At 39.4% G+C, this 22,500-nt stretch overlaps 1 protein-coding gene across 6 annotated transcripts in view; it reads left to right on the plus strand.

Annotated features, from left to right (window-relative positions):
* Positions 1-293: 293 nt before the first annotated feature.
* The window catches only part of LOC135109524 (chromosome-associated kinesin KIF4A-like), a 37,441-nt gene continuing 15,234 nt past the window's right edge, over positions 294-22,500 (plus strand). The window contains exons 1-17 of one of the 6 annotated variants that reach the window (XM_064021063.1): positions 2,925-3,008; positions 3,638-3,802; positions 4,131-4,217; positions 6,041-6,180; positions 7,360-7,477; positions 8,348-8,538; positions 12,737-12,895; positions 15,397-15,500; positions 16,067-16,278; positions 16,609-16,784; positions 16,947-17,021; positions 17,401-17,514; positions 18,551-18,718; positions 21,167-21,382; positions 21,515-21,711; positions 21,886-22,030; positions 22,356-22,445. In XM_064021063.1, the coding sequence (XP_063877133.1) occupies positions 6,049-6,180; positions 7,360-7,477; positions 8,348-8,538; positions 12,737-12,895; positions 15,397-15,500; positions 16,067-16,278; positions 16,609-16,784; positions 16,947-17,021; positions 17,401-17,514; positions 18,551-18,718; positions 21,167-21,382; positions 21,515-21,711; positions 21,886-22,030; positions 22,356-22,445 (2,097 nt within the window). In that variant the 5' untranslated portion in view covers positions 2,925-3,008; positions 3,638-3,802; positions 4,131-4,217; positions 6,041-6,048. Of the gene's footprint in view, positions 721-2,924; positions 3,009-3,637; positions 3,803-4,130; positions 4,218-4,584; positions 4,722-5,030; positions 5,086-6,040; positions 6,181-7,359; positions 7,478-8,347; positions 8,539-12,736; positions 12,896-15,123; positions 15,190-15,396; positions 15,501-16,066; positions 16,279-16,608; positions 16,785-16,946; positions 17,022-17,400; positions 17,515-18,550; positions 18,719-21,166; positions 21,383-21,514; positions 21,712-21,885; positions 22,031-22,355; positions 22,446-22,500 lie in introns of those variants that run through there. The other 5 variants (XM_064021161.1, XM_064021007.1, XM_064021244.1 and 2 more) reach the window with 5 other exon arrangements.

Below are 22,500 nucleotides of genomic sequence, written 5' to 3' on the forward strand. Positions count from 1 at the left end.
ATATATATATATATATATATATATATATATATATATATATATATATATATATATATATATATATATATATATATATATATATATATATATATATATATATATATATATATATATATATATATATATATATATATATATATATATATATATATATATATATATATATATATATATATATATATATATATATATATATATATATATATATATATATATATATATATATATATATATATATATATATATATATATATATATATATATATATATATATATATATATATATATATATAATATATTGTCACGAGAGGGCAAGATCATGAAGATACCCAAACTGAGTCCCAGCGGAAGTGGAGGATGACGTCACACTACGTCACCTCGCCGGCCGCCTACCCTGGGGCTCGGGAGTATCACGTGACGTGTAGCAGCCCTGGGATTGGTGGCGGAACAGTTTGGGAGACAGAGTGGCGGGAAAACACTGGTGAGGGAAGAAAGCTCGCGCGTCGCCGACACTGCCTCCTGTACTTGTATGTGCCTTTGTGAGCTGGAGCGAGGCGTCAAGAAGCCTTCCGAGGGTCGACAAGAGGCCCGGGGTGCCGAGCTACAGCATAGGACTACTGTGTAGTGTGAGCAACGGAGAATAGAGGGCCAGAAGCCGACAAGTGTGTTTTACTATTCGCCTTCTGAGGGGAGCCAGGGGAGAACACGGAGCGCCGCAGGGTAAGTTCACCGTCACGTATGCAGGAAGCACCGGACCCTAAAAGTGTAAGTGTGACGGCCCACGGGGTGGTGAAATTACAATATATAATACAGTTTCTCTTGTCTCACCGATTTGCTTTTTTTTTACACACTAGACTGCGACGGGTCCTGAAAATGAACACGCCAGCTGTGCACTTACTCTGCATAGCATATTAATTTCACTGATTGATAACCAGCGGCAACGTCACTGAGGTCATATCTGGGCTCTATATATTAAGGGACAGGTTGAATGTCAGTTTTTTCAATCCACAGTTTATTTATTCTTTATTTTCTACCGACATCGCACCAGAAAAGTCGGGAATCGACTTCCAAGATAACTGGTACGCATAATTGCCTCGCATGCTGCTGTTGTTGTTGTTGTTGTTGTTGTTGTTGCGTCGGTTTTTTTACTTTCAATTTTCTATCGGCATCGCCACCAGAAAAGTCGCAAATGAAATATATCAGAGAGAGTTAATACGCATGCTGCTGCTGCTGCTGCTCTTGTTGTTGCGTCACAGGGAAGAGTTCAGCGAATATTAAAAAAGTTTTCTTGGTTTAGTTTTCACTCACTTCAACAACTTTCTGCTCACTTTCCCCCTGTTCACCCTTTTCTCTGACAATCTCGCCCTCACGCACTCCTGCTTCTTCCATTTTGGCTATCCATTGATTTACGGCGCAGTCTTCTCAGTAAAGGTGATGAACGGAAGGTGATACTGGTATTTGTTGGTATGTCGAAGGGGAGTGGGTCTGTGGATGAGAGAGAGAGAGAGAGAGAGAGAGAGAGAGGGTTGGTAGAGAGAGCCAATCAAATATTTATGCAAAACATTTAATGCTCAGTTCATTCAAGGAGATTCGTGGGAACTATTTTTTTTTATTTTTTTTTTAGTGAAGATGTTTCTGTAATCACCTATTTTGTCTTTGGAAGAATTCTATCTACTGGAAAAAATTTACTTAAGCCTTTATATTATTTCCTCTTATGTACGCGTTGTTCGATTGAAATCATAACAGTATTTGATCGGTTTTTTTCTACGGCCCAAAATACAGTAAAAAAAAAAAAAAAAAAAAACGTTTAAGATTTTATTTTATTTGCATTTTAACATGACTGGTGTAGCTGTCGGGGGATGGAGAGGCGTAGGAAGGGAGGCATACCTGATACATGGGTACAAAAAAACGTGTGAATTTATAAGAATACACTTTTCTTGGAGCAGTAAATTCTTGTGGGGAATGTCTGAAAGCGCCTGGGTACAACACTTATCTCCCTAACACAGTGCTCCCGTCCCTGCGCAAGGCTTTTTCTGTAGTCACAAGTTCGGCTCTGTTGATTCGAACGATGCACAAGTAGAGAGAGTGAAGCAGCAAGGATTCGTGGTGTCCTGTGTGGAGACTACCTTGCTTCTTTATACTATTAACGTGTCTCAGAGTCTATCCTATTCAAATATTCCCCTTACACGTTCGCGGACTCCGTTGGGAATGCGTATTTAGTAAGCTGACAGGATTACAATGAAGAATAAAGGTGTCACTGCATTTACTGATGCGATGGTGGCTGAATAATGTACCAGACTCGCAGTAACCTGACTGTTTCATGAAATTCAAAGTCAGGAAGGCGTTTAGCAGCAGAATTTTAGTAGGATGTTGTGAAAAATAGATTTGTGAAGACTATACTCGCACCATAACTAGATAAACAATAGTGTGTGATGATAGATGGACGCTTAAAAGGTGATAATGAAGTAGGCAGATAATGGAGGAACAGCTGGGGGTATCAAATCAGGGGATAGGATGGGGCTGTGCTTGTCTCACTGGTCGCCAGTCACGCGTTCGAACTGGGTACTTGTATTCGAAAGGGATCAAAAGCTTTACACCATCTTAAAATCGTTTTGATCACGCATGTTGGTGTAGACATAATTTTACTTGATGTAGAGAGAGAGAGAGAGAGAGAGAGAGAGAGAGAGAGAGAGAGAGAGAGAGAGAGAGAGAGAGAATCGTTTTGATCACGCAGATGCATGTTGGTGTAGACATAATTTTACTTCATGTAGAGAGAGAGAGAGAGAGAGAGAGAGAGAGAGAGAGAGAGAGAGAGAGAGAGAGAGAGAGAGTCTCGGAGGTGTTTGTCAGATTCATAGGTATGGATTCAGAGATTCTGAGCTCAAGACTTTCCTAGCATCTGTCTGACGTCGGGTTGAAAGAGTGAGTGTGCGTGGCGACTCGGTTGCGGGTACACGTGTTAGTGTGTGGTTTGACTTTCTTCCTTCTCAACTCGTCTCATCGATGAAGTAAGTAGTGTTTGCTGTTACGAGAGAGAGAGAGAGAGAGAGAGAGAGAGAGAGAGAGAGAGAGAGAGAGAGAGAGAGCAAACATAATACTTCAGTGACTGCGCTCATATTGGGTTTTCCTTCTCAAGAACGTAAATTCTGGAAAAAAAAGATACGTTGCCGTTTCTTTTATTTAGCATTTATCTTGTTTGGACTTTGTCTACTGAAGGGATGGAGTTTTCAAGAGAGAGAGAGAGAGAGAGGTGGAGGAAAGATTGGAGGAAAGGAGGTAACATTGGAGGAAACTTTGTACTCTAATGCATGTGCGTGGAGGGAAACTTTCTAATACGCACATGTGTATACCTGAGAATGCGCACATGGAACTCGTGTACGCAAAACCGTGTGTATGTCTGTCTGTGTGTGTGTGTGTGTGTGTGTGTGTGTGTGTGTGTGTGTGTGTGTGTGTGGGGCCCATCCCCCAAAAAACAGTCATATGTAGACATTTTCCGTGTACACACAGCCATGTAGACGTAAGAATCGACGCTCTACGCACACAGGTAACAAATGCGCACACAGACGCACATGACGTGAGAAAAACGTACACAACCTTGTGTAGGAACTTTGTGTGAGCTCTCTCTCTCTCTCTCCAGGTATTCAAAAACCCCCGTACACGGAGCATAAACGGGGAAGAGGACACGTTTGCAATACACCACCTCTCCCTCTGCCCTGAGTCGCGCCTCCTGGCTGTGGCTGGCGCGACCGCTCACGTTTTGCTGTTTAAATTCACGAAACAGAAGACTACGGCTGAGATACCTGTAAGGTTCCTCATGAATATTTAAATATCCATCCATTTTCTCCAATGCGATAACTCAGAAGGTATCCAAATTAATGAACTATCTATTTTGTGCGGAAAATTAGCTCTCCATTGGCTTTGCAGGGAAGTTTGAAGGGTTAACTAAAGTAAAATAATTCCCCCTTTAGCAGTGCTGAACGTAATAATGTGTTACCTCTCAATAGAAAACATTTTATGCGTGTCTCTCTTCTAATACTCCGAAATGGCTCTCGTTTTCTTTCCGCCCCGGGAATTTTAAGGGGGAGCTTCACTAAATCGAGTAAATTATTCCCGTTTTCTCTCTCCCACAGTGCCTCGAGGTGCCAGTCATTTATGAAGTGTATAAAAGCAGAAACGGGTTTCCAGAATATGATTTTTGCCCAAGATCTTCCCTTCAGGTGAGTCTGATGATGACGATGATAATACTACTGCTGCTGCTGCTACTACTACTACTACTACTACTACTACTACTACTACTACTACTACTACTACTACTACTACTACTACTACTACTACTAATACTAATACTGCTACTACTACTACTACTACTACTGCTACTACTACTACTACTACTACTACTACTACTGAGATTCAGTCACCAACATTTCACGGGGAACTTGATGGAATATTCCGCAAAATCTCTTCCACCCAGATGGGCGTCTGTGAGTCTAAGTCAATTTGATTTTTTTTTTTTTCAGTATTTTCTCAAGTAGTAAATTATCCTCAATATTTAATTTGTGGCGGGCAGAGTGATCCTGTGTGCACATTAGAGTTAGGGTCCCTCTTGGCGCAGGCGCAGAGAAGCGAGCGGCTGGGAAGTTAGAACATTTAAAAACACTGTGGTAGAACACGCAGTTACCGCTCAGCCAAGGCAGTTTTTCCAGCGACATACTATTATTCAGGTAGGCTAATCATTGGTTTGGCTTCCCCTGACATAAGCAGGACTCATTAGTGAGGGAAAGAACCTTAGCTTACTCATTTCCGGACTGACAATTTATTTCGGCAAAAAAAAAAAAAAAAAAATACGATGCCTTCAAATCATGAAGGGAGGAATCAGCTGTGAAAGATTGGACTAAATGAGTGTTAGTTTTCTCTCTCTCTCTCTCTCTCTCTCTCTCTCTCTCTCTCTCTCTCTCTCTCTCTCTCTCTCTCTCTCTCTCTCTCTCTCTCTCTCTCTCTCTCTCTCTCTCTCTCTCTCTCTCTCTCTTAAGATCTTATGGTTGGAAAATGCAGCAGAGACTGGTGACGGATTCAAGACGGATCCAGGTAAGAAAATCAAGGCAAGGTAAGGCAGGAAAGTGCATCCTACAAGGCAGTTTGGAATGTTTTAGTAAAATGGCTCTACCTCTCAGTGAACATGTATAAATGTGGAAATGTGAAATTAATGGACGGAATTAATCTAAACCTAAGCAGACTTTGGGGAGACACTGTCCTGCAAAGTATCAGAATAACATTTTATTATACTGCTGTCAGATCTTGATTCTACACATGTTATCATTGAGAGGAGTGCCTGGGAATGTTTGGTGAAGTGCACTGTGTGTGTGTGTGTGTGTGTGTGTGTGTGTGTGTGTGTGTGTGTGTGTGTGTGTGTGTGTGTGTGTGTGTGTGTGTGTATAGCAAGGAGACATCCTTACCTTACTGAGGCAGGGGAAATCTAATGTGACTTATATATGGCCCACAAAATACTCTAAATAATTTTAAGTGCAAATCTTGTTGGCCATTTCTTATCTGTTGCATTTGGCAGTTGTGTGTTTTCTTTACTTAAGAACTGCTGAAGGACAGAACTTAAGTAATATGTTGTGTTAGTGTATGAAGAATCAAGTAGATATAACCATATATATATATATATATATATATATATATATATATATATATATATATATATATATATATATATATATATATATATATATATATATATATATATATATATATATATATATATATATATATATATATATATATATATATATATATATATAATAGATAGATAGATAGATGTGTGTGTGTGTGTGTGTGTGTGTGTGTGTGTGTGTGTGTGTGTGTGTGTGTGTGTGTGTGTGTGTGTGTGTGTGTGTAAAACCATTTATAAAATATAAATTCTCTCTCTCTCTCTCTCTCTCTCTCTCTCTCTCTCTCTCTCTCTCTCTCTCTCTCTCTCTCTCTCTCTCTCTCTCTCTCTCTCTCTCTCTCTCTCTCTCTCTCTCTCTCTTTTGTGTAGGATACAAGATGGCCAGTGAGGAGTGCATTGGAGGCAAGGTGATCCCAGTAAGGGTAGCCGTACGGCTGCGGCCTCTGAGCCACAGAGAGGTACGGGAAGGATGCCAGCAAAGCATTGATATCACCCATGATTCCCCACAGGTTAGTAATGTCACAACACCATTCATATTCTTGTCCCCCCTCACCCACCCCCACTCTCTCTCTCTCTCTCTCTCTCTCTCTCTCTCTCTCTCTCTCTCTCTCTCTCTCTCTCTCTCTCTCTCTCTCTCTCTCTCTCTCTCTCTCTCTCTCTCTCTCTCTCTCTCTCTCTCTCTCTCTCTCTCTCTCTCTCTCTCCCCCTCCCTCCCATTTGTCAACACTTCTTGTGCTTGGTTTCTTTGGTTTCTGTTATGCTAAAGTATTGGCTGGCCACAAATGCATATTGTACTATATTAGAATAAACTGATGATCCTTTTTGATATCATGGTGATGCAACACTGAAAATAGATGGCAGATTATGATATATTATCTATTAGCTGGCAGTTTTGCCAAGGTGTTCTGCAGCAGGGACCTTGGAGAGCAAAATTGAAGATAAAAAAAATTCTAAACAGAATATTTGATAGCAGCATAAATGGATTGTACAGTAGTCATATTTATGTAGTTATATAGCATAGCTGTTTTAATTAAACTTCACTGATGATAAAGGCTTGTTCTCCAGTGCCTTGTGGATGAGTTGTGTGTGTTAATCAAACTGTTGCTTCATGTATGAAGGATCTGTTCAAAGGGTTTATGAAGGTTGTTAAAGGCTTTAGCACAAACCTGTAATTGAGTAATAATTCGATATTATAAGTTTCCTTACAAATTATCAATCATCAACATGAAGAGATATGATGGAAGCCTCTGCACAGAAGTCCCGTTTTAGAAGCTCTCTTCTTTATGTAATATAGTCAAAAGACAAATGTGAGTCAGTTTTCCCAAGGGTCCACATGCTGTATTTTTTCTTCCTCCAACTTAGTATTCCTTGTATTGGATCTTCATTGCTGTCAAGTAATGCCTCACATTTAGAGGCAGTAAAGTTGATCTAGAGGTAACCATGAGTGGGAGCATCCATTGATCAAACCCTGACAGTACAGTCCAGGTACACAACTCATTACATGTTGAACTGTACAGATTCCTGAGGCAGGAGTGAAGAACCATACAGATTTCTGAGGCTGGGAGTGGAGAAGAGTCAAGCTTGACTATCCTACCACTACAGTAGGACACTGTTGGAGTGAATGTGACAGGTGAATAGTGGTTGGGCAAAGCACAGATCATAACAGATTTTATCTTTCATTCAATCAGGTTGTGGTCAGGGGAACTGACAAAGCCTTCACATATGACTATGCCTATGCAACAGACTGCACACAGGGCTACGTTTATGAAACTTCTGTGAAGAATGTGGTTAAGAATCTGTTTAAAGGTTGGTATGTGATTCACTCATGATTTTTTATCTACTTTATTTATACATAGTATGTTCCCCACCTAAGTTATCTTTTTCTCACTCCTTCAGATTCTCTTACTTATTTTCCTGCCAAAATTGCCATATTATCCACAGGGTAGTTTAGAGCCATTATGCAAAGGGTAATTTCGATTCCAGGTAAAAGGCATTATGCACATGGTAATTTACATCACAGGTAGAAGGCATAATGCACAAGGTAATTTACATCACAGTTGAGTCACTGTCATAGTCATTAGGTAGAGGTTTGTGTAGTTTGTCATATTCATAACATCCTTATTTTTCCTTATGGTTGTGTCTTCCTTCACACACCATCTCTAGGTCCTCAGTGTTTCCTCTGGTATCTTTCTAACTACCTCCTCTGATTATGTGGCCTTCCTCCTCCTTCCTGACATGCCAGTATCACCTCCATAATATATTCATCACATCCTGTCCTCAACACCTAGTCACTTTCTTTTAATATACCCTGTCTTCCACCTTACATGCCCTGTGTATCTCAACATTGTGTGGTCTTTTTTTCCCTCACAGGTGCAGTCCAATTGACAGAACAGTGCTTTGTCTGAGAAATAGTGTCATAAACACTATAGATATATTGCTTTTTTTTATTTATTTTTTTATTTATTATTATTATTATTATTATTATTATTATTATTATTATTATTATTATTATTATTATTATTAATATTATTATTATTTTAATTAATTAATTAATTAATTTATTTATTTATTTTTATTTATTCTTTCTTTATTTTTTTATTTTTTATTTATTTGTTTATTTATTTATTTTATTTATTTATTTATTTATTTTTCTTTATTTTTTTTATTTTTTTTCAGGTTACAATGTAACTGTTTTGGCTTATGGGCAGACAGGATCTGGAAAAACCCACACCATGGGCACAGCTTATGTCCCTGGGATAGAGAACTCAGAGGGTGCTGGCATCATCCCTCGTGCTGTTCAGGACATATTTGAGGGTGTTGCTAGTCAAACTGACAATGAATACTTGGTTAAAATCTCCTTTATTGAGGTAAGAAATGTTGTGTTGGTAGCTGCTAATTTTGTTCTTTCTCCCCAAAATGAAAAGATCTACACTTAATAACTAGAGAGAGAGAGAGAGAGAGAGAGAGAGAGAGAGAGAGAGAGAGAGAGAGAGAGAGAGAGAAACAAGTACTTAAGTTGAGAGAGAAACACTTCAGTCTTTTGAGTTATTCTTGATTACATATATAAAGTATGAATTTCAAAGAATACTGTTTTGTGTTGAGCTAAGTATCTGTTTTCACTGGCTTGAGGTTTTCTTGTAATGAGTGATAACTTCTGTATTCAAAATTTGTATGTATTTCTATCTTTATATCAGGCTGGCAACCTCACACAGGATGACCCAGACAAAGCACCACACACTTATACACATCATTTACACTCTTAGCCCTATTGGCCTCTGGTGGTAAGGAATAGTCTTGTGGATCACTCTACTACACCTCAGGAGCTTGGGCATAGCACAGCTGGCCATAGCAAGGCTCAACATCTGGTTAATAAAGGAGGTGGCTTTGAGGAGGAGGCAGTAGACACCTGCCGAAACGATAATTACTCCCAGTGAGGTCTAAAGCACTGTTCAGGGGGTGCTGTGAACTTATCATTAAACCCAGCTGTGACCTCACTGAACGTTTCCCTTTGTGTTTCACAACACAAGGGGGCAGTCACAGCCTGCCCTCTAAAGACAACTCTCTACCTCCACACAAAACTACAAGCACCTAATAACATACACACCCTTCACTCAAAAATTTTAAAATCATGGCGACTCCTACACCAGCCTCGGAGTCCCCATCTGGGGAGGGGACCATAAATGTCCCCAGGTCGGACTGCCTTTCCGTCGACAACCCTAAGTGTCTTGACACCCTCCTCAACTTTTTCTTCATTAACTTCTGCAACATTCGCAGTCTAAGATCTAATTTTCAATTTGTAGAACACCACCTCTCCTCTTCTAAACCTCATCTTTTCATTTCATTTTCGATCCAAAGCTGGATGCTGCGTTTATGTGCGCAATGACTTAACCTGCTCTCGTGCCCACGCTCTTGAATCTCCCAAGTTTTCCACCATCTGGCTACGACTACAGAGTCATTCTCATACTAAATTTATCTGTGCTGTATACCTCTCTCCTAACTCCTCTGACTATAAGAAATTCTTTGACTACTTAACTTCCAAAGTGGAGCACACTCTGACCCTCTTCCCTTTTGCAGAGATCTCCATTCTTGGAGACTTCAATGTTCACCACCAGCTTTGGCTTTCCTCTCCCTTCACTGACCATCCTGGTGAACTAGCCTACAACTTTGCTATCCTCCATGACCTAGAGCAATTGGTGCAACACCCTACTCGTATTCCTGACCGTCTTGGAGATACGCCCAACATTCTTGACCTTTTCCTGACCTCTAATCCTTCTGCTTATGCTGTCACCCTTTCTTCTCCATTGGGCTCCTCCGATCACAATCTCATATCTTTATCTTGTCCTATCACTCCAATCCCTCCTCAGGATCCCCCTAAGCGAAGGTGCCTCTGGCATTTTGCCTCTGCTAGTTGGGGGGACCTGAGGAGGTATTTTGCTTATTTTCCTTGGAATGACTACTGCTTCCGTGTCAGAGACCGTCTTTGTGTGCTGAGCGCATAACAGAGGTGATAGTGTCTGGCATGGAGGCGTACATTCCTCACTCTTTTTCTCGTCCTAAACCTTCTAAACCTTGGTTTAACACAGCTTGTTCTCGTGCTATACATGATAGAGAGGTGGCCCACAAAAGGTACTTAAGCCTTCCATCACCAGAATCTCATGCACTTTATATTTCTGCCCGGAACCATGTCAAGTCTGTTCTCCAACTAGCCAAAAACTCCTTCATTAACAGAAAATGTCAAAACCTTTCAAGATCTAACTCCCCTCGTGATTTCTGGCATCTAACCAAAAATATCTCCAATAACTTTGCTTCTTCTTCTTTCCCTCCTCTACTTCAACCAGATGGCACCACTGCTATCACATCTATTTCTAAAGCTGAATTCTTTGCTCAAACCTTTGCTAAAAACTCTACCTTGGACAATTCTGGGCTTGTTCCTCCCTCTCTTCCACCTTCTGACTACTTCATGCCATGTATTAAAATTCTTCGCAATGATGTTTTCCATGCCCTTGCTGGCCTAAACCCTCGGAAGGCTTATGGACCTGATGGGGTCCCTCCTATTGTTCTCCGAAACTGTGCCTCCGTTCTTGCACCTTGCCTAGTCAAACTCTTTCAGCTCTGTCTGTCAACATCTACCTTTCCTTCTTGCTGGAAGTTTGCCTACATTCAACCTGTTCCTAAAAAGGGTGACCGCTCTAATCCCTCAAACTACCGTCCTATTGTTTTAATTTCCTGCTTATCTAAAGTTTTTGAATCTATCCTCAACAGGAAGATTCTTAAACATCTATCACTTCACAACCTTCTATCTGATCGCCAGTATGGGTTCCGTCAAGGCCGCTCTACTGGTGATCTTCTGGCTTTCCTTACTGAGTCTTGGTCATCCTCTTTTAGAGACTTTGGTGAAACTTTTGCTGTTGCCTTGGACATATCAAAAGCCTTTGATAGAGTCTGGCACAAAGCTTTGATTTCCAAACTACCCTCCTACGGTTTCTATCCTTCTCTCTCTAACTTCATCTCAAGTTTCCTTTCTGACCGTTCTATTGCTGCTGTGGTAGACGGTCACTGTTCTTCTCCTAAATCTATTAACAGTGGTGTTCTTCAGGGTTCTGTCCTGTCACCCACTCTCTTCTTATTATTCATTAATGATCTTCTAAACCAAACTTCTTGTCCTATCCACTCCTATGCTGATGATGCCACCCTGCACTTTTCCACATCTTTTCATAAACGTCCAACCCTTCAGGAGGTAAACATATCATGCAGGGAAGCCACAGAATGCCTGACTTCTGATCTTTCTAAAATTTCTGATTGGGGCAGAGCAAACTTGGTATTGTTCAATGCCTCAAAAACTCAATTCCTCCATCTATCAACTCGACACAACCTTCCAGACAACTATCCCCTCTTCTTCAATGACACTCAACTGTCCCCCTCTTCTACACTGAACATCCTCGGTCTGTCCTTTACTTATAATCTGAACTGGAAACTTCACATCTCATCTCTAGCTAAAACAGCTTCTATGAAGTTAGGTGTTCTGAGACATCTCCGCCAGTTTTTCTCACCCCCCCAGCTGCTAACTCTGTACAAGGGCCTTATCTGTCCATGTATGGAGTATGCTTCACATGTTTGGGGGGGGTTCCACTCATACTGCTCTTCTAGACAGGGTGGAATCAAAAGCTTTTCGTCTCATCAACTCCTCTCCTCTAACTGACTGTCTTCAGCCCCTCTCTCACCGCCGCAGTGTTGCATATCTAGCTGTCTTCTACCGCTATTTTCATGCCACCTGCTCTTCTGATCTTGCTAACCGCATGCCTCCCCTCCTTCCGCGGCCTCGCTGCACGAGACTCTTCTTTCTCTCACCCCTATTCTGTCCACCTCTCTAATGCAAGAGTTAACCAGTATTCTCAATCATTCATCCCTTTCTCTGGTAAACTCTGGAACTCCCTGCCTGCTTCTGTATTTCCACCTTCCTATGACTTGAATTCCTTCAAGAGGGAGGTTTCAAGACACTTAACCACCAATTTTTGACCACTGCTTTGACCCTTTTATGGGACTGGCATTTCAGTGGGCATTTTTTTAATTAGATTTTTGTTGCCCTTGGCCAGTATCCTTCCTACATAAAAAAAAAAAATCATGCCCCTTTCATAATGTTACTTGAAGTAACAAAATTATTTTTGGGGGGAGAAAATATTAACATTTACTTTTAATTTTATGCAGATGTGGCCATTTTCAGTGAAATAAGAATAATTTAGCTTATTTTGTACTTCAATATACAACTATTACCATCAGTTTCTCTAGATTCTACTGAAAGAAAGGCCTCCCAATACTTCTCTCACCACTCTCACTACTACAAAAAAGGTCCCCCAATACTTCTCTCCCCACTACCACTACTGAAAGAAAAGCCTTCCAGTACTTCTCTCCCCACTTCTAGACTTACATGTTTATTCTAGACCACTTCAGTCAGATTTCTTTCTGTCTATTCTCACATTGCCTTATTACTTTATTTATTGCATAATGTTCTATTCCAAGTAAAATTGTAAAAGTTGTTAATTTTATTTTTATTTCTGACAATTGCAGTTATATAAGGAAACTCTCTTTGACCTTCTTGCTGGCAAAAGTAATAGGGAAGAATGTGCTGTTGACATCAGAGAAGATCCAAGAGGAGGTATAAAAATTGTTGGTGTTACTGAGATACCTGTGACCAGCATGCAAGAGACCATGAGATGTCTGGAACAGGTGAGGTAGTCTTTGTAGATATTGTTTGTTTTACCATATTGAGTACAGTAAGATATGCTACTTGGTATGTAGAGCACTATAGAAGGTAAGAGTTACAAGCTTGTCATGTACTTCCATATTCATAAAGCATTTTCCCCCATGTCCTGATAACATCATTAGGTAAATGTGTAGTCATGTTCCCACTTGGCATAAAGCATTCCAGTTCTCTGCCAGTCTCTGTTTTCTTGCTTTCTCCTAGTGTTCCCCAAAGGGATGGTCTTAGCAGACCATCTCTTCCTATCCAAATGTTAACTCCTTGCTTATTCAGGTGCCCTGCCCTTTGCCAGCTTGTCTTTCATACATAAGAACATAGGAACACAAGAAATAAGGGAAGCTGCAAGAAGCAACCAGGCTTACATGTGGCAGTCCCTGTATGAAATATACCTACCTATTTCCATCTATTATCCCCATTCATAAACTTGTCTAATCTTCTCTTAAAGCTCTCTAGTGTCCTAGCACTAACAACATGATTACAGAGTCCGTTCCACTCATCTACCACTTTTTGAGAACCAATTTTTTCCTATCTCCTTTCTAAACCTAAATTTTTCAAGCTTGAACCCGTTATTTCTTGTTCTACCCTGGTTGCTGATCCTAAGAATTTTGCTTACATCCCCCTTGTTATAACCCTTATACCACTTAAAGACTTCTATCAGGTCCCCTCTTAACCTACGTCTCTCTAAAGAATGTAAATTTAACAGCTTCAACCTCACCTCGTAAGGAATACTCCTTATCCCCTGTATCCTTTTAGTCATTCTCCTCTGTACTGATTCTAACAGATCTATATCTTTCCTGTAATGTGGAGACCAGAACTGCACAGCGTAGTCTAGATGAGGTCTGACCAGCGCCAAGTATAACTTTAATATTACTTCCGGCCTTCTACTTTTAACACTCCTAAAATGAATCCTAGTACCCTATTTGCCCTGTTTCTGGTTTCTATGCATTGTTTCCCTAGACGGAGTTCAGAGCTAACTATAACTCCTAAATCTTTCTCGTACCCTGTACCTACCAGAGTTTGGTTGTTTAATGTGTACCTATTGTGTGGGTTTCCTCTACCTACACTAAGCACTTTGCATTTATTGATATTAAATTGCATTTGCCATCTATCTGTCCATTCATTCATTCTATCTAAATCTGCCTGCAAGGCGATGGCATCCGATTCTGACATAATTAATCTACCTATCTTTGTGTCATCCGCAAATTTACTAACATCACTACTAATTCCACTATACAAGTCATTGATATATATTAGAAATAACTGGTCCTAATACTGATCCCTGTGGCACCCCACTCGGATTTCGAGCCGTTTATTACCACTCTCTGTCGCCTTTTACCAAGCCATGACCCTATCCTGTGTGCCCTAACCTTTCTCAGGAGCTTTTGATGGGGTACCTTGTCAAATGCTTTACTAAAGTCCAGATATAAGATATCATAACTATCACCATTATCTACTGCCTCGTACACCTTACTGTAAAAACTTGACAAGTTTGTCAGGCAAGACTTCCCCTTCGTGAAGCCATGCTGTGACTGATTTATCAAGTTATGTTTGTCTAAATGTTCCCTAATATTCCTCGCTATTATTGACTCTAACATTTTACCTACAACTGAAGTTAAGCTGACAGGTCTATAATTAGACGCTAAAGTTTTATCTCCTTTCTTAAAGATGGGTACTACATTAGCCTGTCTTTTACTTAATCCTTCCACCTAAGTGACTTGCTCCCTAATTAGGATCATGAATTTCATTTGCATTTTCTTTATATTCTTTGGTTTTCATCCTTTTAATAGGGTCAGATCATCACATTGTGCTTCTTTTCACCCAATCCAGCAAGCAACGCTTCATTTCATTTTGTATTTCCATTTGCACACGTGTTCATCTGAATATACTAGGCCTGGCAATCCCACCTTCGCAACCCAGATTAAACACCATACATCCCTAGTCACATTGTTCACACTTAACTTGTTAGCACCTGGTGGAAAGGGATAGTCTCATGAACCACGGTATTATATTTACTGCAGGAGCTTGGGGTAAATATAATACGTAAGGTATCTAAAAGTCACACAACTGTATTTTTTTTCTCTCATTCATCATATTTCTCCAAGTTTAACTTCTGTTTCATCTATATACTATAGAAATTATTCACTACTGTTGAGCAAAGTTGTTAGAAATTCTGATATTAGATATCATTCTTCAGTTCCAAGAAAGAGAGCACTCATTCCTCAGTTCCTAGAAAAAGAGTACCGACCAGAAAAATCTGTAGGTAAGCTTTCTTGATGGGCTTCTTGGACAATAATGCCTTAAACTAAATTCCCTAAGTTTAAAGATTACTAATGATTTAATATTCTTGATTATCTCTCTTGATGATAAAGAGGTAAAACTTAATATTCAATAATGTTAGTTTTAATACATAAGCACTGAAAGCAGTAAATTGATACTTTAATTGATTTTCTAATTTTATCCCCAACAGGGTGCATTACATCGGGCTACAGGGGCCACTGCCATGAATGCACACTCAAGCAGATCACATGCAATTTTTTCCATGCATGTTGAGCAAAGAAATAAAAAGAAAGGGTAAGCCAGCATGTCTTTTACTGCACTTGGATAGGTTGTTTTCTTCATGGTTAGTGTAGTTAATGAATTAGATGTATGTAATCAGATGACAAAAAAAAAAATTGGAGCATCAGAAAAGAGCATCTATAAAGCATTTGTGTACTGTTTCAATGAGAGATGTCACCAAAGGGATGGTGATAGATAGATTGTATTGGTTTGGTCATGTGGATAAGGAGTCAGTGATATGAAACGTGAAATTTTAAGTTAGTTCAGCAAAGAATGAGGCATGGGGCGGGAGATCCTAGGAAGTGACTCAGAAAGCATTGCTTAACTCTCTCTCTCTCTCTCTCTCTCTCTCTCTCTCTCTCTCTCTCTCTCTCTCTCTCTCTCTCTCTCTCTCTCTCTCTCTCTCTCTCTCTCTCTCTCTCTCTCTCTCTCTCTCTCTCTCTCTCTCTCTCTCTCTCTCTCTCTCTCTCTCTCTCTCTCTCTCTCTGATTTTATTTCATGTTATGCCAGAAATATGTTCAATCAGTGGTCTTACAGTTCACTTGACATGTCAAATCAATAAGGTAATGTTTTGGTTTCAGGGAGAGTGTTGTGTCTGCCAAGTTTCACATGGTGGACCTGGCTGGCAGTGAGCGTGCCAAGAAGACTGGCGCCACAGGGGAGCGGTTCAGAGAGGGAGTTAACATAAACCGAGGTCTCCTGGCTCTTGGTAATGTAATTTCAGCTCTCTGTGAGGAAGGAGGCAGAGGCCACATTCCCTACAGAGATTCCAAACTGACCCGATTATTGCAAGGTAATTTTTATTCATTTGTTTTTATTTTATTTTGCTTATAGACAAATATGTATTTTTATTCAAATTTGTTATAAGCTCGTATCATCAGTTGCTTTCTACACCAAAAATTAAGAAAGAAACATGTTGTAAGAATTTTAAAAACATCTTTAATGGGATGAAGAGAAGACAAAAGGAAGCATTCTCATTTTGTTATGAAACTATGAAATAAGAGTATCAATAGACATTCTGTAAAGCTGAGAAATTTCCATGTGCTCAGACTTTGTATTCATTGAATTCTGGATTTTCTTACATAAAAATGTTGAGGCACTGACAGTATATCTTGCCTTGTAGATTCCCTTGGAGGCAATTCCCACACAGTAATGGTAGCATGTGTGTCACCAGCTGACAGTAACCTAGAGGAATCCCTCAGTACTCTTCGCTATGCTGACCGTGCTCGCAAGATTAAAAACAAGCCCATCATCAACAGGGATCCTCAGGCTGCTGAACTGGCTAAGCTGAGGCAGCAGGTGATTAAACATAGAATTTCTACTCCAGCTTCCGTGAGTCAAAAAAAAAAATCTCAATCCCTTTTGCAATAGTAAATTTCAATGCATGTTCCTTTCCTTCAGGCGGTATGTTCTCATAAGCACATTATGTGTAGTAATTAAAAAAAAAAATGTATCTTTCAGGTCATGCAGCTGCAGGTTCAGTTGTTAGCTTCCAACAATGGCAATGGAGGAACAGTTGTGAGCTCCTCTGAGGAGGTAAGTATTTTGCTCTATGTGTCTTTTAGCTATTCACTCAGGTAGGAATGCAAATACAGTCATCCCTCATCATCCACAGGGGTTAAGTAACAGACACACCCGCAGATAGGAAAAACCTGTGGAAAATAATTATTAGTGTTCCCCTTAAGCTCCCCTGAGCTCCCAGAAATGCATGTACATGGTTGCAATCATTTTATTTATCGGTTAACAAAAAAAAGATGAACATTGCTAGGTTGCTTCTCATTGCCTCTGTTTATTTAACTTTATGGTTGGTAGCAATCCATGTAAAAGTGAAACTGTGGTTATTGAAGGATAACTGTATTTAAAACTGATTTATTTGTTTGAAATTACATTTACATGTCTAATAATTGCTTGACAGATGAATGCTCTCCTGGATCGGAACAGAGCAATGCAGGAGGAGATAAACCAGCTGACTCGTGCACTGCAGACGGCTCTAGATGAAAACACCAACATGGCAGAGAAGGCAATCATGGTGAGGGTTTAGAGTCCTTTGAATCCTTTACTTGAATGCCTTTTGCATTACCATTCTTTGTGCTTTTTGTTTTCATGGGAGTGGGTAATACCAGAAGGGTCCTAGTCTTCAGCCCTTCTGTCCTTTTTAGTCATCTGTGACATGCAGGGAATTATAAGACTGCTCCATACTTCATTATAATTTTTGTTTAACTTTATTTTCCCAAAAATATTCATGTGTTTCACTTTTTTTTCAGTTGCAGATATTTTCTTCTGATGTTCATCTTTCTTATGTCTCCCTCCATACAATATCTCCTGGTCATTTATGGTCTTCCCATCGTTCTTCCAACTACCTCCAACACTCCTCTAAGTATATGCTCCTCCCCTTTCCTGACAGGTCCACTCCACCTCAGCCTATACCTTCTCAGTACACTCATCACATCCTCTACTCCACACCCTATCCTTGCCTTGTTAAACACCCTGCGTTTCCCTGTTGGTTGTATAGTTATCAAGAATTGTTGATTTCATAGTGATTTTAATTGAAAGGGTTTCATTGTAGTTAAAGGTTGTGGAAGAGTAGGTAGATTTCAAGACTTGTATCATCCAACTTTGGATAATCTATTTGGTTCCTCTCTTTAGGCACTGGCATCTCAGTGGGGCATTTTTCCAGGCCAGAGCCCCTCTTATGTAAAAAAAGTACATATATACATATACCATAGCTATCTCTCCCTAAAAGGAGGGTAGCCAAGACAAGATGTGGGCCATTTTTCCAGGCCATAACCCCTCTTACATAAAAAAAGTATATGTATACATATATCAAAGTTACCTCTCCCCAAAAGGAGGGTAGCCAAGGCAGGGCATACAACTTTACATTCACACCACTCAGCACCCAAATGCCAAAAGAAAAAAAGATCATGTGCACTGCCTCTCTTGTTTGGAGAAGTACTTATAGTATGAAAAGGAGTGTGAATGGATGAATAGTGATAAAAAAGGGTGAGTTGATGAATAATGAATCCTATCTTAATGCTGAAGGTAACTTTTTATGGAATACTTTTCAGGCGGAAATGTCAAGAGAACGTATGAAGGTGAAGATGGAGGAGCTGCTTGCACAGACTGGAGTGACCTACGAGACCTTGAACAAGACTTTAGATGTGTCTTCCAACCCACAGTTTGAGGATCACATCAACCTTGTCAAAGAATTGCAGGCTAAAATTATTGAATTGCAGGTGAGATTTCTGTTTTTGGATATTTCATTGGGATCTGTTCGTTTCTAGCACACAGTCAATGTTTTAAGTAATCTTTGAAGTCATTACTGTTAAATTTTGTGTATGAATTTAAAACCATGTAAGAAGTTTGATTTTGGGAAGGGGGGTCATAAGATTGAGCTGGTTCCTGTAAATTTTGTGTATAAATTTAAAACCATGTAAGAAGTTTGATTTTGGGAAGGGGGATCATAAGATTGAGCTGGTTCCTGTTTTGAGTCTTAATGAATAACCCAGTCCATTAGGAGTCTTGATAAAATTGCAGATGAATATCCAAAGCTTTTTCTTATTGAAGCAATCTGCATAGAAATGAGCCTGTTTCTTTTCAGAGTATTCAACCAAATCATTAAGAAATAAATTTTAGGTTCACTCTAATTCTCACTGCATTCATTTCCACAGTTTGGGTTCCTTTGTGCCTCTGCATAATGAGTAATACTTTTCCTCATTCAATTTCTGTGTACAGTGTTCTTGATAGTGTACCTAAACTATATTTGTTGATATTTTCACTATGATTTTAATAACTAATGTTTTATTTTTATTTATTATGAATTACATTATGAAGGGGCTGAGTATGCTGTCATAGGTTATGACGAGCAAAACCATCTATCATAACTGTCATAACCATATGTAATGCTTGATTTCAAATACTAAAAGATGAAGCAAAAGCTACCATTTACTACTTATTTGTAGTTTCTATAAATGTTTCCTACATTTTTATGTATTGGGAGAAGAGATACAGTGGGTAAGATAGTAAATCAATCTTTGAAACACAGTAAATCTAATCCAATATGAGCGCCTCAGTGTAAACAAATAGTTTTCAAATGGTTTGGTGGCAAGGATGGCTCTCTTGACAATCCCCAAGGCTATCATTACTGCATAACAGCATTTTCCCAGTAGTAGTAGTGTTATGATCATCTTCATTCCAGGGGTAAGTAGATTTCTCCTTTCTGTGTCACTCTGTAAGGTTTCCCTTACTAGATCAATGAATACCTGCACAGTTTAAATATTTTCTGATGAATTTGACATCACTAAGTTCATTCATTATGTCCTATCTGGGTAAATAATTCCTGAGCTGTAGAAATTGTGGGGCAGCCATCTTGACAGTGGGAGGGGTGAGGAGGTGAGGCAACAGCTAACTTGAGGAGCAGGGCAGGTTAGAGGAGCTGCAATGCCCAGTCTGCCTTGGCTGCTGGCAGGACCTCCTTTTAAGCACTTGTGCAACACACATCAGATGGTACTGGCTCTGTTGAACATTTCTTGCAGAAACTTCATTTTGGGTCACTGTGGGGTCCAGAGTTTACTGCCTTGCTAAATCAAGGGCTGATTCACAGCCCTCAAGCCCCAATCCTATGATGAAATCATGTACCAACAATAGTGTGGTAGGGAAGTGGGAAGATTTTTAGGGTAACTGGTGCAAAAGGTATTTCAAAACAAATCTGCACCTTGTCTGGACCATCCAACGTGGGATTGCTGGCCTGGTATATAGATAGATACTGTATATTTGAGTAGATAAGATGAACCCCAAATTTCAGTTTGAATTTATTGGTTTTAGCTGATGTCAGTGGTATAAGATGGTATCCATAAGTGAAGTTAGTGAGCACCAGACAACTGAGACGGTGATATACCAATACAGTGAATAAAATACCTTGAATGTATTACCAGTAATAAGGTACCATCATCTTCAAGCACAAAACTAAACCTAAAATAAAATTCCCACCATTTGTTTTTGTACATTTTCATGAAAAAGGATGGATGAATGAAGATGGTGTAAAATTAATGTGTGATAAAATTAGTTTTTCTGAACATAAACAAACCCTTGCCTTGTGCTACCTGTGTGTGTCAGGCTCTCAGATTAAATCTTCTATATATTATGTGTCTTGATTAGATACACTGACATTCTTGAATTTTTTGCTTGGTATATGGACTTCGATGAACCTTTGTAACATTGCAAGCTAGAGGGATTCATTCATTTGCTTTCCTTTGCCACTTAGCTTGGGGTTCCATGCCGTGAAGACCTTTTTATAGCTCCTTCTTCAGCTTTAGGAAAAATTAGAGAATATTTGCACACCTTGCTGCTTTGTCAGTTCATATACAATGCCAGCAGAGGAGTGTAGTTGTACTACATTAAATTTTGTTTAAACACTTCAATGGGAGTACATTTCAGGACATTTTACTAATGTCTAATTTCCCCAAAAAGTCATGATATAAGGTTGTTTATTTACAATGATATTTTGTATAAAACTTTAAGGTAATTATTTTTGTATCTGACATATAGGATGACCCAGTTTTTTGTCTTTTCTATGATTATTGAAATGTCATATGCTGAAATATATGGTAGATGGATGGATGATTACCAGTTGTCTCAATGCTTGAGATAAGCTGCCTATCATTCATGTTCTTCACGGTCAACAGAGTGAACAACACCGAGGAGCTAAGGCTATAATGGATCATGAACTTTCTCGCCACAACATCTCTACCAACACCTCCATAATGCCCCAGTCAGACACCCCTTCCTCCGATACCCCATGTAATGAGGTGCAGCAGGAGGGGAGCAACATGGAAGAAATGGCAAAGGAATTTGGAACAGAATTTACACTGAGACAAGCCAGGCTAAATGAAGAGCTGCAGGTATTTGTCTGTTTACTTTTAATGTGCTCAGGTGTTGTAATTTTCCTTATTGCAAGTATGGTGCCTTGTATGTCTGTGCATAAATTATGTATTTCAGAGATGTATATATGTAACAAATGTATGAAATTTCAGGGTTTGAATAGAGCACTGGCAATGAAAGAGGAATTGATGAACAAGATGGCTGTCAATGATACACAGTTTGTGGCTATGAGAGAACAGCATGAAAAAGAAAAGAAGCAGCTTGAGGTCCATATTGACCTCCTCTGTAAGGAAAGAGATGAACTTATGCAGCAGCTGAAGGTGGCTGCTCATGGTTCAGCTTCTAGCAAGTAGGTTTGATTGCTTTGTATTCAGTGAAGATTACATTTGAGGCAATATAGAAGGTTTATATGGAAATTAGGAAGCTGTAAGATATTTTCTTTCAGATTTATAAGACCTCATCCTCCATATCATATACCCCCTTCTCTTAGAAATGCCCACCTAATTTTTGCTATCATGTTCAGGGTGTCAGAACAACGACGAAAGAAAGTCCAAGAGCTAGAGGCACAGATTGCAGATCTTAAACAGAAACAGAAGGAGCAGGTGAAACTTATACGCATGAAGGAACAATCAGAACAAAAGGTCAACAAACTGAACTCAGAGATCCAGGTAAGAGAAGGATCTACAGTGATCTATTTGTAAAGAAACTTGCCCTCTGGATTAATCTGTGCTCTATATACATGTACAGCCTCTATACACCAAAAAAATAGTATTTCTTAATAGATTAGAAATTCTACTATTTTCAGGAGGGGAGTTTTGAGACAGTCATTGAAATCCCTTATAGTTTTCCTTTATAACACCCTGGGATGTAAAGACAGGCTTTTTGGTTCAGGGAGAAAAATATCATAAATTGGATTGTATAGTTACTTTTTCCAAGAAAGAAATTATATAAGTTTCTTTGTCTCATTCATGTTTAATTTGTTTCATCTTACAGGCTATGAAGGCAACCAGAGTGAAACTCATCCGCCAAATGAAAGAGGACAGTGAAAAATTTAGACAATGGAAGGCTCAGAAAGACAGAGAGGTGAGGACTGAAAGATTTCAACCTGGTGATATTCCAAACTGTTAAAAAGGGTGTT

This window comes from Scylla paramamosain, chromosome 1, assembly GCF_035594125.1.
Source record: "Scylla paramamosain isolate STU-SP2022 chromosome 1, ASM3559412v1, whole genome shotgun sequence".
NCBI lineage: Eukaryota > Metazoa > Arthropoda > Malacostraca > Decapoda > Portunidae > Scylla > Scylla paramamosain.